The sequence below is a fragment of the Leptonychotes weddellii genome, chromosome 4, assembly GCF_054177405.1.
Source record: "Leptonychotes weddellii isolate Sample4059 chromosome 4, ASM5417740v2, whole genome shotgun sequence".
Classification (NCBI taxonomy): Eukaryota; Metazoa; Chordata; class Mammalia; order Carnivora; family Phocidae; genus Leptonychotes; species Leptonychotes weddellii.
This window is the reverse complement of record NC_138372.1, coordinates 4,575,925-4,590,880: the sequence shown is the minus strand read 5'-3', so window position 1 is coordinate 4,590,880 and position 14,956 is coordinate 4,575,925. Positions and strand designations below refer to the sequence as shown.

General features: G+C 46.7%; 1 protein-coding gene and 1 non-coding gene across 13 annotated transcripts in view; both read right to left on the bottom strand.

The window, feature by feature from the left end:
- The window catches only part of CAMTA1 (calmodulin binding transcription activator 1), an 834,392-nt gene that overhangs the window by 416,829 nt on the left and 402,607 nt on the right, over positions 1 to 14,956 (bottom strand). For all 12 annotated transcript variants that reach the window (XM_081817397.1, XM_081817396.1, XM_081817399.1 and 9 more), the window contains one exon: positions 4,017 to 4,152. In XM_081817397.1, the coding sequence (XP_081673523.1) occupies positions 4,017 to 4,152 (136 nt within the window). The remainder of the gene's footprint in view (positions 1 to 4,016; positions 4,153 to 14,956) is intronic.
- Positions 10,119 to 10,225, bottom strand: LOC115937584 (U6 spliceosomal RNA). The gene has a single exon (XR_004072848.1). It is a non-coding gene; the product is annotated as a U6 spliceosomal RNA (small nuclear RNA).

Here is a 14,956-nt window from a genome sequence, read left to right as displayed (position 1 = left end):
GCCAGTGCCTCTCTCCCTGTGTTTATGCCACTTCTTTGCGTCTGAGTCTGCCTGAGGGATGCGTCCTATGTGACAATGTCTGCGCGAGGACGTGCAGTTCCTCCAGCACATTCCTCCTGACCTGACGTTGGAGCTGCGGGCTTGAATTTTTTGTCCCCCTGTGAGAATGGGTCGCTGCATCTTCAATACCTATCACAGTATGCTGGATGGAAGGCATTTGACAGCTGGCTGATGGATGGAGGGTGTGTGCCAACTAGATCTGAAAACACCACAGACCCCTCCAGAACTCCCGGGAGCAATGGGCGTCAGGCAAGTGCTTTTGCTGTCCAACCAGGCGAACCTCGGCTCAAGGCCCAGCCCCACGCTGATTTGTGGCAGGACAGGGGGCGGGAGAAACCCTACCTGGGGCTCCACCTTTTCATCTATGAGATGGGTATAAGAATAGGTACTTCACATGGATGTTTCGATGAGGGTTGAATGAGATAGTAGAGCTGGTATGTAGACAGGGGATTCATAAGCCAGCGGCCATTGCTCTACTAAGTGCGGGGCTCCTGCCTGTTGTGGGAACCTGGCAGCGGAGGGGTCAGGAGGTAGACAGCCAAGTGCTGGCCTAGGTTCTGAAATAGCCGGCACTCTCAGGAGAGAGGTGTGGTGACGGGGCAGAGGACAGCGCCATAAGCTTCTGGGGCCAGAGAACAGCTCCGTGAACTTGAAAAGTATGTGAACTCTTCCAGCTTGGCCCAAAGACTTCACCCAGCTCACCTAACCCAGGGTGTGGCAATCCCGGAGGCACAGGGACACTTCAGATCTGCCCCTCTGCTCTCAGGGACTCTCCTCCCCCCAGAGCTCCTACCCCCATCAAGGCTCCAGAGAAGCAGGCACGAATCTACCTGGGGAGCAGGGCCAACCTCAGGCCTGCTGCGATTTCATCTCATGAAACGTTGACATCACAACCACCTTCTTTTTCCTCCCTGCCAACCTTTGTCGTCCCTGGAAACCTTATCGAGCTAGCTTCTCCATGGCTTACAGACAAGACAACTAATCGTGGACTTAACAGCTCGTCAGCTTCAAAAGCGGCTGCCCCCATCCTGTGCCTGGCTGAGAAAATCAATGTGCTTTTGAGCTGCCGTGTGTTCCTAGGGCCCCAGCCTCGGAGAACAAAAGAAGGTGGACTGCCGAGCAGTTCCATGGACAGGGCTGGAAGTTTTCCTGGCCTGAGGGAAGGCTTATAGCAAGTGATATGTTAAACGGTAGATCCGAATAAGTTTATCATGCCCTTGAACTGAGGAAACCAGCTCAGGTGGTAGAAAAATCACAGCTCTGAGACCCTGTGCAGGACCGTCTGCCACCCTCTGCTGTAGGCGCAGGGTCTGGACGTACTGAGTCAACGGGAACCACCTGATTGCAGCCACTGAAGGAGGAATCGGCGTTCCCAGGGGGAAGCCTCCTCCCATGAGATGCAAAACTCCATATATGTCCACATGGCCATTTCCCAGGTGGAAAGAACCACCTGCCCCCTGTCCCCGGATGACCTCTGGGCTTCCCAGCCACCAGTCCAGATCAGAGCAAATGCAGGAAATGCCCAGTGAGATGCAGGGATGTTCTTGCCAAAGATGTCTTTCTTTGGAGCTGTTTTAAAATTATGCCCGTGGTAGACAACCCACCACAAAGGACTTTCACTAACATGATGTGCTCATCCCCACAAATAACTAAGAAAAGCCCAGTTCAAATTGAACAGGGTACCATCTATCATCCATCAGTGTACAAGAGGGTAGGGAAGAGACGGTAATTCTCAGTGCTGCTGGGCATGTAATTAGCACAGCCATTTGCAATGTCCAGTAAAATGCAAGATGCTCAGACCTTGTGCCCAGCCGTTCCAGCAGATCCGGGCTGCACACGTGGACAAGCCTGTTTCCTGAAGCACTGTAATGTTGAATTGCTGGACAGAATCTAAAAGTCCGCTGACTAGGGAGTGGCTCAAATGCTTCCATGGTGGAATACTATAGAGCAGTGGACACAGTCAGTGCTCACTGACTTACTCAGGGGAACAAGTCCCTGAGCTCCGTGGAAGCAGCCACCACACTTGCCCGCCCAAGGTGGCCCTGGCCTCCCTCTCGAAGAACCGGAAAGCAGGCCCCTTGTGTGGCCGACCAAGGGTCTCTAAGTCCCTCTCCCGTTCCCACTCCCCACAGCCACTTATGCTCAGCAAATCACGGAGACCCCTTGCTGTCCAGCCCCTTTCCTTCCCCTGGGTCCCAAGGGTCCCAACATCCCCCATACAGGGGTCTGCAAGGGAGACTGTAAGTGCGAGCCGCAAAGAACTCCAAACACAAACATGGCCTAAAAATAACCACACGTCATTCTGATTCTATCCAGTGACAATTCTAATTTATCACGTGAAGGAAGAAAATGAACACTGGCTTTTTTTGGCCCTGGGCTTCTGAGCTGCTGCGGGGGGAGAGTTCCACCCTGCCACTCAGATGACCAAAGTTCCTGACCTACGTATGACCGAGGACGAGGCCTGCCAGAGACCTGCGGGCACAGGGACCGTCTGTGCAGCTTTGGAGTGAGCTCCCGCAGACCCTGCAAGTCCCAGCAAGAGCCCCGCGCGGGTCCCACCCACTCTGCTCCGTGCCCCCCCATCCCTCCAAGCTCCTGTGCCCTCGGGGCCCCCCGCAGCTATGGCTGGGCAGCTGGCAAAATCACCAGTCACCGTCCTAGAGCTAGGTCCAGCACGTTCAGGGTGATCTGCATTTTCATGTCTCACCAGCTGACGAAAGCACGCTGTGCAAATAACAGAACGCGAGAGAACATACAGAAGCAGAATTTCTCGTGTCGGGGCTTTTCTTTGTTCAACATCATAAAGCATTGTTACTGGGTGTTTAAAAAAACACAAAAGTTATCTCTCTCTGTGGGGTAATATAATAAAAGCCACTGGATGCTATTTTTAACAGCCATAAAAGCACATGATTAATATAGAAAAAGTCATAATGACGAAGTGCGTCACAAAGAACGTCAGCCTGGAGTGGGAGCCATGGAAGTCAAGTGGGTTTATGGTCCAAGTGATCAATCCCGACAGCCTGGGGGACACAACACACCAGTGGCCTCCAGGATCCCTCGCTTTCACCAGTATGAAATACCAGCTGGATCCCAGGCCAGCTTCTCAGCTCCTGGCCTGATGCAGCACCGTACCTACAGGGAAGATCCTTTACAAGGATCAGCAAGCAGTGCAGAGAAGTGGGTGCTCGCTAACTAGCAGGCCAAGAATGCACCACGATTCACACCCTCTCCCTCTACCACTGTGGCACATGGCTCAGGCCCTCAAACAAGGAAGGGACCCCAGGAGAATGTCTCCACAGCTGCCCAAGAGTGAGAGCCTGTGGTGTGACAACAACGACAAAGAAACCAGCCTGCACCCTGTCTTCCCCCAGGACCCAAACCGAAGTTTGCACAGATCCCAAGACTTGTCCTGCAGCACCCACCTCCACCCCAGCCGCAAGAATCCCACATGCCCTGCGATCCCATCTCATTATCTTTAACACCTTCGAGCTCCCTAAGGTCAGAACACCCAGAGGGAAACAGAGAGGCCGTCAGTAGAGGGAGACAAGCCAGGCTCTGGTTGGAGATCACCAGCTCCCAAGGGTCCCACTCAACAGAGGTAGGTCCAGGCCACCTAGAGAGGGAGACCTCAGGTGGCTCCCTCCTCCCTCGTCCCTGCAGGCTCCTCCGTGACACATACAACACAGGATTCTGCAGGAACCTTGCAAATCCCAGTCTACACACCAAGGACTCCCGAGAAACAGGAGCACTTTAGCTAAATCTGGCCTTCATGGAAAACTTAAATGGAGACTGTTGGCTAAGAAAGCAGAAAACAAAGCAAAACAGCAAACGGGGTCTTGGCAAACAAAAAATATTTTTGACAGAGGTGACTGGCAGCAAATTACTCCAAAGCAATTCCATGTCATTGCAGCCCAGAAACAACATTTGGGGAACAAGAGAGTCTTTCTGCCCTTTACCTCCACTCCCTGGACCTTCAGCTTCATGTGGTCCTCTCTGGTCGTCTTCCCGTCTTTCCTCTTTTTCCAGCAATACCCATCCTTCCTGTACTTCACTTTCTTCCTGTTGTAGAGGATCATTGAGCCATTCTGTGGTCTGGAAGCAATAAATGGTTAAGTTACCAAGAGAACCAAGCAAAAGACAAATTTATGAAGAAAGATGTCGTAGACCGTAAAAGTCTCTACAGAAAAGCAATATTCCACATTTGCTGGGACATAATTTTTCACCTTTTACTGCAGCTCCCTGGATTAACCATGTTTTATGGCCAGCCAAAATTTGTTTGTGGATTTGGTACCTAATGAATGAAATGTGTCAATGATAGGCTTAAAAAACATCCCCTTAGTAATATCCACCACCTAATCAAGATATACGATGTGGGGGCCCGAGCTCTGCACTGAAAAGTAGAAAAAACAGCAAGAGAAAGCAAAAAGGGCCCGGGGTGTTGTGGCAGGCTGCAATATCTTATCTCTTGTAGAAAGATTTTCTACACATCTTTTAATCCATCACCCAGCATTAGGAAATAAATAAGTTGAACGCGGACGCTAGATGACTACGTTAAGACCAGACCAATGGAAGGACTAGTCGTCCAGGCTCTTGATTCGTTGCCCGCATTTAGATCACTGTAAGATTCGGAGGAACATCTACAACCCTTCTTCTCAAGCCAGCTAAGTACCTGATTCTTTCACATTTGGGCTTCAGCTGTGGGAAGGCTCAGCCCTGCCCAGTAAATTTGTCTATTTGGTCCACAACCACCCTGACCTTAGGAAAATAGTTCACTGCCCACTTGCTAAATGATGAGAGTGGACGGTCGCTCTAGTGCCATTCAAAAAGAACGAACCAAAAGAACCCTGACTTTTCCTAAAAGAAGTCATGCCCCAACCCCAGAGAGCAGAGGATGTTCACCTGCACTCCGCAGCCGCAGCGGGCACATACTGTGGCTTGGAAACACCAAAAAGAGAAAGAACTAAACTCCTCCAGCAGCACATCCATGGTGAGCCACTTCCAGAATGAAGCTGCAGGAGGGGTGGGCACCCCCAGCCTTCAAGGAAGCCCGCGAATTCCCTGAAGGCTCACAGCACATTGCTCACGCCCCATGGCCAGCTCCGCGTCCCTCTGAGAGTGAAACCCCAACCCAGAGGAAGGGGCATGGATGAGTCTGTGCGCCCAGGAGACCAGCCCAGGCACATCTCACTCCCAGCCGTGGCGCAAGGGCTCTTTACGCAAACCAGGCAAAGGAGGTGGTTTCTTCCAGGGCCAGTGGGCTTCTGTGTCTCTGCTACAGCGGAGGTGAGGGTCAGGCCAGCCAAACTTCCCCGTGGCCCGGGGCAAGAGCTCCCACCCCAGTGTCCCCTTCCCCTGGACGAGGGGGCATTTCACAAGCAGGCACCCAACACTGGCCAGTGGAGGTCTTACTTTTCCATCGTCTATAGGGGAAAAATGTCACACTGGGGTAACAGCGGCTAATTGCCATTCCCACCCAGCCAGCTGTGTCCTTTGGTAGCAAGCTGATGACCCAACAGCAATTCCATTGGAAATTATAGACTTTCAACAGTGACTCCCAACACTTCATTGTTTGCCAATCATGGTGCAATTGGTTTGTGTCAGTGCTGGTTTCCTCCCTAAGTCTGGCCGACTAAAACAATTGGGAAATGGCTTCACACACTTGTCACAATGCTGTCACCTGACCGTCTGTCTCGCACTTACTTACAAGTCTGCACTGAAAACCTTACAGTATTCTTCCATTTCTAAATGGCAAGTAAGCTTGAACATGGGCCAGCTGTGCCTGCCTCTTTCCACTTCAGCCCTCCTCTAGGTTCGTACCCTTGCAGTCAAATGCTCTACCACTGAGCTATACCCCCTAAGTTTGTACCCTTGGGAGAGCGCAATGTCCAACTACGGTGTTCAGGGCCGTTGCTTCAGGAGTAAGCAAAGGAATGCATCTGATCAAATCGACAGGTTCTGCATTCGTCTCGCTCCCTCCACACAGGAATGAAGACATCCATGAGAGTGTTGCAGGGACCCCCCTTGGGGGGACTAGTCTGTTGCAACATCAATCCAATCCAGCTGCTTGTGAGCGAAAAGGCTTCACATAGATCTGCTCCATCCTCCCGCCCTTTCTAAACACGGTCAGTGGGACACCTGAGAGGCTCAGTTGGTTAAGCATCTGTTTTCGGCTCAAGTCATGATCCCAGGGTCCTGGGATCGAGCCCCACATTGGGCTCCTTCTCAGCAGGGAGTCTGCCACTCCCCCTTGCTTGTGCTCTCTCTGTCAAATAAATAAATAAAATATTTTTAAAAATTAAAAAATAAACATGGTCAGTGAACCTCAGCAGTGTATTCAGGCCAACTGTCCCAAGATCATGATTGGTATGACCCAATCATGAACGTCCCGAAATACTGTCAATGTCCACAGTCAGAACCCACAGCTACACCCACCTAAGGAAACCCATCTTCCTCCAGTTACCTGCCCTTTGCATTCTGAGAACCTGAGAATGGCCCTGTCACCTGACACTTTGAGATGGACACAATCCCACAGGGAACCTAAGTGTCCACCTTAAATGGCCTTAATAAATGGAATCTTCACTTCAACCTGCAATAATGAGCAACCTAATCATGTTTAATCCAGCACTCTGATTTTATTAGAACTTGCCTCTGCTCTGTGTGATGGGGAACGTCCCTCCCTCCACAGTTCTCAGGTCCTAAGAATGGCAAAGAGAAAACCAGGCTACAGAGGGGCCCCACAGCTGGAAGAAAACGAGGCTGAACTGCCGCCCCAGAAGATAATCTGGAGCAAGCTGGTGGGAAGGGGTCCAGGAGAAGAGGGAGGGGTGGGCCAGTCAGGGGAGGGCTTGAGTACATCTCATGACAGCATAAAAGGTAGCACACACCTGAGAAGAGCAGGGAAATGGGGATAGAGTTGAGGACAGAGTCATGTCGGAGGCATGGAAGTCCTGCTGCTTACTGATCCCCAGTCCCAGCGAGGGCCTGGCATGGGAGGAGCAGGCCACACGCGTGCCTACGCCCACATCTGTACCTGTGTCTCTGTCTACCTCCATGTGTATGTCTACACCGGCATCTGTGTCTAGATCTGCCTGTGCCTCTAGCTTCATCTGCATCCACTGTGTGTCTCGATGTCGACACCCGACCTACATCACATCGACATCCATAGGTACATCTCTGTGTCTTTGTCCACAGTGTCCACATCCTCACAGCAACTCCATGAGGTAATATCATTCCCAACATACAGATGAGGGAACCAAGCCTTTGTAGCCAGAAAGCATCTGAGCAGGATTCAGTCGGAGTCAGTGTGACTCCAGAGCCTCCCCCAAAGTCTACTGGGTTAGCATAGACTGTGGGGCCAGTCCTGGTTTGCTCTACTGGCTGGGCGATCTTTAAGGCCCTGAAAGCACCCCACACCCAGCAAGTCCTGGCTTCCTCACCTCACAATTGGGATAACTATGGGGCAATCCCAGGCATCTTCACCCCATGCTTAGGATGACTCTGGGGGCTCTATATGGTCTTCCAGAGTCTACGTTCCAGTTGCTCAAGTGGAGACCTGCTAGATAAGAGCCTTTTTTTTTGTATTCCTCTCCCTCCTTTCTCACGTTCATGACCCCTGCTGGTGTTTCCTGGGACCACCTCTCAAATAAACTGCTTGTATGCAAGTCTTCATCTCAGGATCTCCTGGGGGAAGCCCAGACTAAAGCTGACAGTCTAAGAGAGCCTCAGGAAACAATCTGAGTCCTCCACTGCAGCAGAGAGAGGAATATCAAGGGAAAACGATGGAAAACAGGGAGCTTCATTCTAATGAGGGAGGCTTCTAGCCAAATAACCTTTTAATCTGAGAAACTAATGGCTGGCAAAACCAGTAACACTCATGCAATACGGTAAAAAGATCATGGATCAATGGAAAAACTACTGCAAATTCTAAAAGTAAACAGGCAGGTATAAAATTAAGATACATAATCAATCGTTTGTGTGTGTGTGTGTGTGATATGCGCATGCTCACACATGCACACACACACAAATAAAACAGAAGGAATGATGAGGACTCCATCATATATATACTGTATGACTTACATAATACACTAAATGCTATAGAGAAAAAGAAAATTAAATACTTAGGCATAAATTTAATAAGAAATTCCTAAAACCTGAGGAGAAAAACTATAAAAGTCTACAGGACAAATTAGGTTTCAATAAATGCAAAAACATAACATGTTCTTGATTAGGAAGAGCGAAGATCATAAAAATGTCAATCTTCCCAAAATTAATTTATAAATAAAAGGTAATGACAAGAATCCCATCAGGATTTTTTGCTGGATCTAGAGAATTTTATTATAAAATTTTTTGGGAAGGAAAAAACACCAGTGATAGTCAGAAAAACCTTTAATAAAGAGGACCGAGGTGTAGAGGCTAGCCCTACCAGTCATTAACACGTCCTATTCAAAAGTATGGAACTGATATATGAATACATAGAAAGACCAAGGGAACAGAATAGGAGATCCAGAAATATTCCCACTTGCATATGCAAATTTAGTATACACTAAAGGAGACATTGCAAGTCAGTGAGGGAAGGGGACTGACTTTTTAATAATGATATTGGCATATGGAAAAAGATAAAATTGGATCTATCCCTCACACTGTACAGCAGCATGAATTTCAAATGGACCAGAAATTTAAATGTAGTAAATAAAATCACACTACTAGAGGAGAAAATATAGGTAAATTTCTCTATAACGTGAAAGTGGAGAAAACGTCCTAAGCATGATTAAAAACCCAGCAACAACAGGTGAAAGATACATCGGAGAACATAAACATAAAACTGCCAGACTGTATTCCAACAGGGCAGCGCCATTTTACTTTCCGACTAGAAATGAAAGGATTCCAACATCTCCACAACCTTCCCAGCATTTGACATTGTCTTGTCTCTTGGATTACGGCCATCCTCCTGGGTGTGTAGCAGTGTTTTCATTTGCATCTCCCTAATGATTAATGGTGCTGAGCATCTTTCCATGTCCTCATTAGCCATTCATAGAAGTTCCTTAGTGAAACATCTATGTGAATCTTTTGCCCATTTTTAATTGAGTTGTGTTCTTCTTTTTGAGTTGTAAGAGCTTTTTCAATAAAATCTAGATAGAAGTCCCTTATCAGATATTGGATTTGCAAATGTTTTGTCCCAGTCCATGACTTTTCCTGTTCTTTATGGGTTTCTTTTAAAGAGCAAAAGTTTTTAACTTTGGTAAAATTCCAATTTATTGACTTTTTTCTTTTATGAATCATGCTTTCAATATCATATCTAGGATTTCTTTTTCCTAACCTGAGGTCACAAAAATCTTCTCTTGTGTTTTCTTCCTAGCTTTAGAGTTTTAGCTTTTACATTTAAGTCTATGATGCATTTTGAGTTAACTTTTGTGTACGGTGTGAGGTAAGGGCCTAAGCTGATTTTTGGCACATGGACATCCAATTGTTCCAGCACCATTTGTTTTTGTTTTTGTTTCTGTTTAAAAAAAAAAAAAAAAAAAGAGGCTATCCTTTCCCCCACTGAATTACACTTGCACGTTTGATGAAAATGAATTGACCATAAACATAAGACTTTATTTCTAGACTTCATACTTTGCTCTGTTTTCCATCCTCATGCCAGTACTATACTGTCTCGATTGCTGCAGCTCTGTAGTAAGTTTTGAAGTCAGGGACTATATGTCCTCCAACCTTGCTCTTACTTTTCAAAATTGTTTTGGCTATTCTAGGTCCTTTGTATTCCTGTAGAAACTTTTAAGGTAAGTTTGACAATTTCTGCAACAACAAAAATGCCTGCTGGGATTTTTATAGAGGTTGCAGTGAGTCTAAAAGTCAATTTGGAAAGAACTGCCACCTTAACAATATTGAATCTTCTAATCACTTCCAATCACAGAACATGGAGTACTTCTCCGTTTGTGTAAATCTTTAATTTCTCTCAGTAAGACTTTGTAGTACAGGTTTTATACTTTACAAATTAAATTTATCTAAGTACTTTATCCCTTTTGATGCTACTGTGAATGGAACTGTTTATTTTTTATTTTTTAACTATGGAACACTTTATGAATTTGTGTGTGATCCTTGTGTAGACACTATGCTGATCTTCTCTGTATCATTCCAATTTTAGTATATGTGCTGCTAAAGTGAGCACTGGAATTGTTTACTTTAAATTTCCTTTTTGGATTGCTCATTCCCACATTTCCACTTATAGATAGATACACAATTTGATTTTTGCATATTGATCTTGTATTCTATGACTTTGCTAAACTCATTTATTAGTTCCAGTAAAATTTTTTTGCAGATTCTTTAGGGTCTTTTACATTTATAATCAAGTCACCTATGAATAAATAGAGTTTTACTTCTTCTTTTCCATTCTAGATGCCTTTTCTTTTTCTTGCCTTATTGCACTGGCTAGAACCACCAGTACAATGTTGAATAGAAATGGTGAGAATAAACACCCTTGTCTTGCTCCTCATCTTAGAGGGAAAACATTCAGTTTCACAATTAAGTATGATGTGAGCTGTGTCAAAGATTTTAAATCATATAAAAAGGACTCAGGAACCAACTTGAAGAGGCTCCAAAAATGGGCCAATTTGAGCACCAGTAATAATAGCAATTGCTTTGGGTTAAAACACATTAAATATATTTAAATCCATAAGTTCATAATGAAACTAAAGCATGTAAATAAGAAAACTAAGTGATCATTGTTGGAGGAGGCTAGTGAACTGATACATTATTTTGAAAACTAAAAAAGGATTAGGAGGAAGAATTAGGCATTTATCTTACCTTTCCTGTACCAACTGTTCCTTTGAGTTAACAAATCACAAAAAAGAGGACTTTCTCTGTAAAAGTATTCCCGCCAATAAATGAAAAAGTGACAATTAAAATGTCACCATTTTGCAACCCCTAATAATTAATGAATCATCAAGAGTGACTAACATCACAAAAGAGAGACAACCAGACAGGATGTGTCCCTGATAGAACATTTTGTTGTAGGAAAAACAATTTTAGTTTGAAATTATTCAGACCTCTTGATCTACCACTTTATAAGATTCACAGAGGACAGAAGAACATGGTAAACGACACCATAGGGATATAGTCAGCAAAATCCAGATTGTGGGAAGCTCTACAGGACAAATGACCTGGATTCTTCAAAAAAATTGAGTGAAAAAAGAGAATAAGAGAATGCTAGAGTAGAAATATATAGATAAAAAAGACAAAAGATGTGTCAACCAGTCACAATGTATAGACCTTACTTGGATACTAAGGCAAACAAACACTCTGTTAAAAAAAAAAAAGTATATATATATATATATATATAGCATTTGTGAAACTATTGGAATCTTCAACAGTGATTGGATATTTAATGATATCTAAAAATATTAATTTTTAAGAGTGATAATTGTAGTGCATAAGTGTTTTTTTAAAAAGAGACCTTATATTTTAGAGCTGTATACTGAAGCATTTGCTGATGAAATTGTATAGTGTCTAAAATATGTTTCAAAACAATGTGTGTGGTGGTAGGCGTGGGGGATGTGAATGAAACAAGACTGGCCATGTGTTGGCCATAGTTGAAAGTAGATGATAAGTACATAGGAGTTTATTACACTAGCCTGTCCATATTTATAGATGTTGGAAATTTTCCATAATAAGAAGTTTAAAAAAAAAAGATGATCATGGGATTTGAAGTGAGCCCGAGGTTACAATCTTGGCTCAGCTCTTTATGAGCTGTGTGACCTTGAACAAATTATTTGATCTCTCTGTTTAGTAGACATAATGCATGCAAGGTGCCCAGTGTGCTACCCACCATGTAATACATGTTCTTCATGACTAATAATGATAACAAACTTGGCCCCTTTTTGTAGGTTTCCACTACCAGGGACAATGATAGTGAGACTTCGGGTGTAATGAAATGGCATATTGTAGGGTACAACTGGAACATTACCCACGGAAGAGGGCCATCTGTCTATAAGCACTGAGGCACACACACACTCATCCACCACTTTAAGGCAGAACAGATTTTTCAAATTAGGTACATAGGAGAAAATTGGTAACTGAAGATCAGAGGAGTGAGGTGTTCTTGAGAGGTTTTGGGTGTGGATATTAAATAGGAATTTATGGAGCCACTGGGGGTTGCAGCCAAGGCTAGATTAATCCTACAAAAGGAATGGTCTGGATACTCTCCTGAGCCTGAGTCTAACTTTAGAAATCAGTGTGCCCAAAACAGCTCAGGTCCATGGTCCTTCCTCCTAGAACCTCCCTTTCCCTGTCACTAACGGATCATTTCCAGGACCTTGACAACCACCTTAAATTCCATGCAGACAACTGAGATCCAGCCTGCTCCCCCAGCATCCGTGGGCTTCCTGGGGTCTCTCATTGGCCCCTTCCCCTGGCCTGGCCTAGAGGGAGCAGACTTTGTGCAGTAAAGCTCTGATCTGGTTGATCGGCTATTGTTCTGCTGAATTCATATATGACCCTGTGGCTTCCCTTGGAGAACAGATGATGTCCTCGTTCATAGCAAGCCTCCCAACGCAGTGTCTGGATGGCTTCTAAACAGTGAGCCTCTCCAGAGCGTCCCCTTTTCCAGCTAGAACCCAAACCTGGGCAGTTTCCCCCTATATCTCCTCCCCTTCTATTCATTGCCCTTGGTCCCATCCCTCTCACCATGAGGCACAGAGAAGGACCTGGGTAGAGGGAAATGCAGTGCTTGTAGTTCCAATGGCCTCTAGGCCCTGACCCCAAATGTGAAACAGGCTCCTGTGACAAGGCACAAAGTGTGTCCTAGAGCAGGGGACGCTGGTCCTGAGCCCAGGGCTCATCTCCATTCCGGTGGGCAGTTAGAGAATAAGAAATGCCACTCTTCACTGCAGCCTACACACATGTACCCACACCTTTCTTTCTGATCTTTCCAACACAGAATGACCTGATTTCAATGTACCATTAGAAGTACGTGGTCGAGTCCAAAATGTCAATAGTCAGCATGACAATTGCTATGACAACAAGAGCGGCCACTTGTCAAGCGTTCACAGTATGTCAGATGCAGGCAAAGCCCTTCCTACCCACTTCTCGTGTGAATCCCACGACAACTGAAGTAGGCGAATACTGTTATCTTCGTTTTACAGATGAGAAGGTTCAGGGCACAGAGAAGGTAATTAACTTTCCCAAGGTCACATAGCTGGTAAGGACAGAAACAGTGAACCAGCCCACCGCACCCTTTCCTGGCGTCTTGCCACAAATCCCTGGCACATCCCCCAGGTATCCTCTCCCCTTCTCTAGTAGCAACAACCCGGGGCACTTCCAGAGCCCACGGTCCCTCTCACAGCAGAACATTTCATATAAAGGAAGGATCATCTGAGCCTGATTTAAATTGTTCCTTTAGTTCTTCCTTTTGTTGCAAGGAGAGGAAAAGAATCTGGAAAAGGAATGTCTCCCCTGCTTATCTCCCTTGCACACAGACCCAGCAAGAGTAGTAATTGATGGCTGGAGCACAGCAAGGTTGATAGGCTGCCAAACAGAACCCCGAGAAGCCACACAGCAACAGCCCGAATCTCATGGACAGGAGCTGGCTTATTAACTTTCAACCTGGTGTTTCCTTCTGACTTGTTTATAGGGTCTTCACGATTTGGGGGACAAGGAGCGGGAAAGCTGGTGGGGAGCATTCCATGTCCCCCTCCCCCCACCCCAGTCTGGCCGCTGCGAGCTATTTATGGAATGATAGGGAGGAAAGGGCTGTCAGGCCCGGCCGGGACTGCTATCTGCCAGATATGAAAACCAATTGCTTTTCATAATAAATTCCAGCTGGAGCCATAGAAATAATAGGGACCAAGAGAAGGTAACACCAATTTGCTTTATTTGATTAGCTCCTTCTTGGGCAGTCCAACCCCAGCTTCTTTTCATTAAAATAAGGGCAAATTGAAAATCGCAAAAGAGGCTTTCTTATCAGGAAACAAACGATTGGGTAGATTCGGATGCCTAAAAGCCCCCCGTCGGCTGCGAGCCATCAGTGCCTGCGATCCCCAGGAGCCCGGTGGAGGGTGTCGCAACACCTGTTTTCCTTCTCTGGATAAAGGTGGAGACAGCGCCAACGCTGCCCCGCAGTGAGTGCCGTGTGCACCCCGACTCCTGCACACCGCCCTGTACCCCAAGGACAGCCCGGCCCACACGGCCAGGCCAGGGAGACCTCTGGGGGGCGGGCGCCAGACTCTCCCATCCACAGGCCAGGACGCCTCTGTGCAGGACTGAAGGCAGGATGAGGGACAGCTCAAGCTGCGGGCACTCAGAGGCAGGAGCCAATCTGTATTTCCTGAGGATCACTACGTGCAGCCTGCTAACCACAGTTTTGTTCCTTTAAATGGAGGCTGGAGGTCACTGGAAAGACTGCCCATACAAAGAGATGGGCAAGAGCAAGTCTGCAGGGACTCCTTAATGGTTCCTCTCCTAGAGCTCCCAGGGCACTCCGCTTGAAATTCTATCACGATATTCAGTGATTTATTCAATTAATATTTATTGAGCAGCTATTATGGGCCAGGCATTTGCGTAAGGCACTCTAGGTGCTGCTGCGGACGGAAGCATCCCAAGCCCTGCTTGTGTAAAGCCTGCAGTCCCATCCGGGAGGAAGAGGCTGGCCCTGTGCCCACTGGGGTGGGAGGAGGAGAAGGAAGCCAGCCAGCCCGGAGACCTCCCCCGGGGACGCAGCATCTGAACAGGCCCTAGGTGAAGGCCAGGGCTCCAGGGAAGGAGAGAGCAGCAAGGCCAGCGGCCCGAGAAGCAGGTTGGAGGGCAGAGAGCAGGTGCGTGTGCAGGCAGAGGGTGAGGCCAGAGAGCCGGGCAGGCCCGGGGTTGGAGGAGCGTGGATTTTGCTCCAAGTGTGATGAGACACACA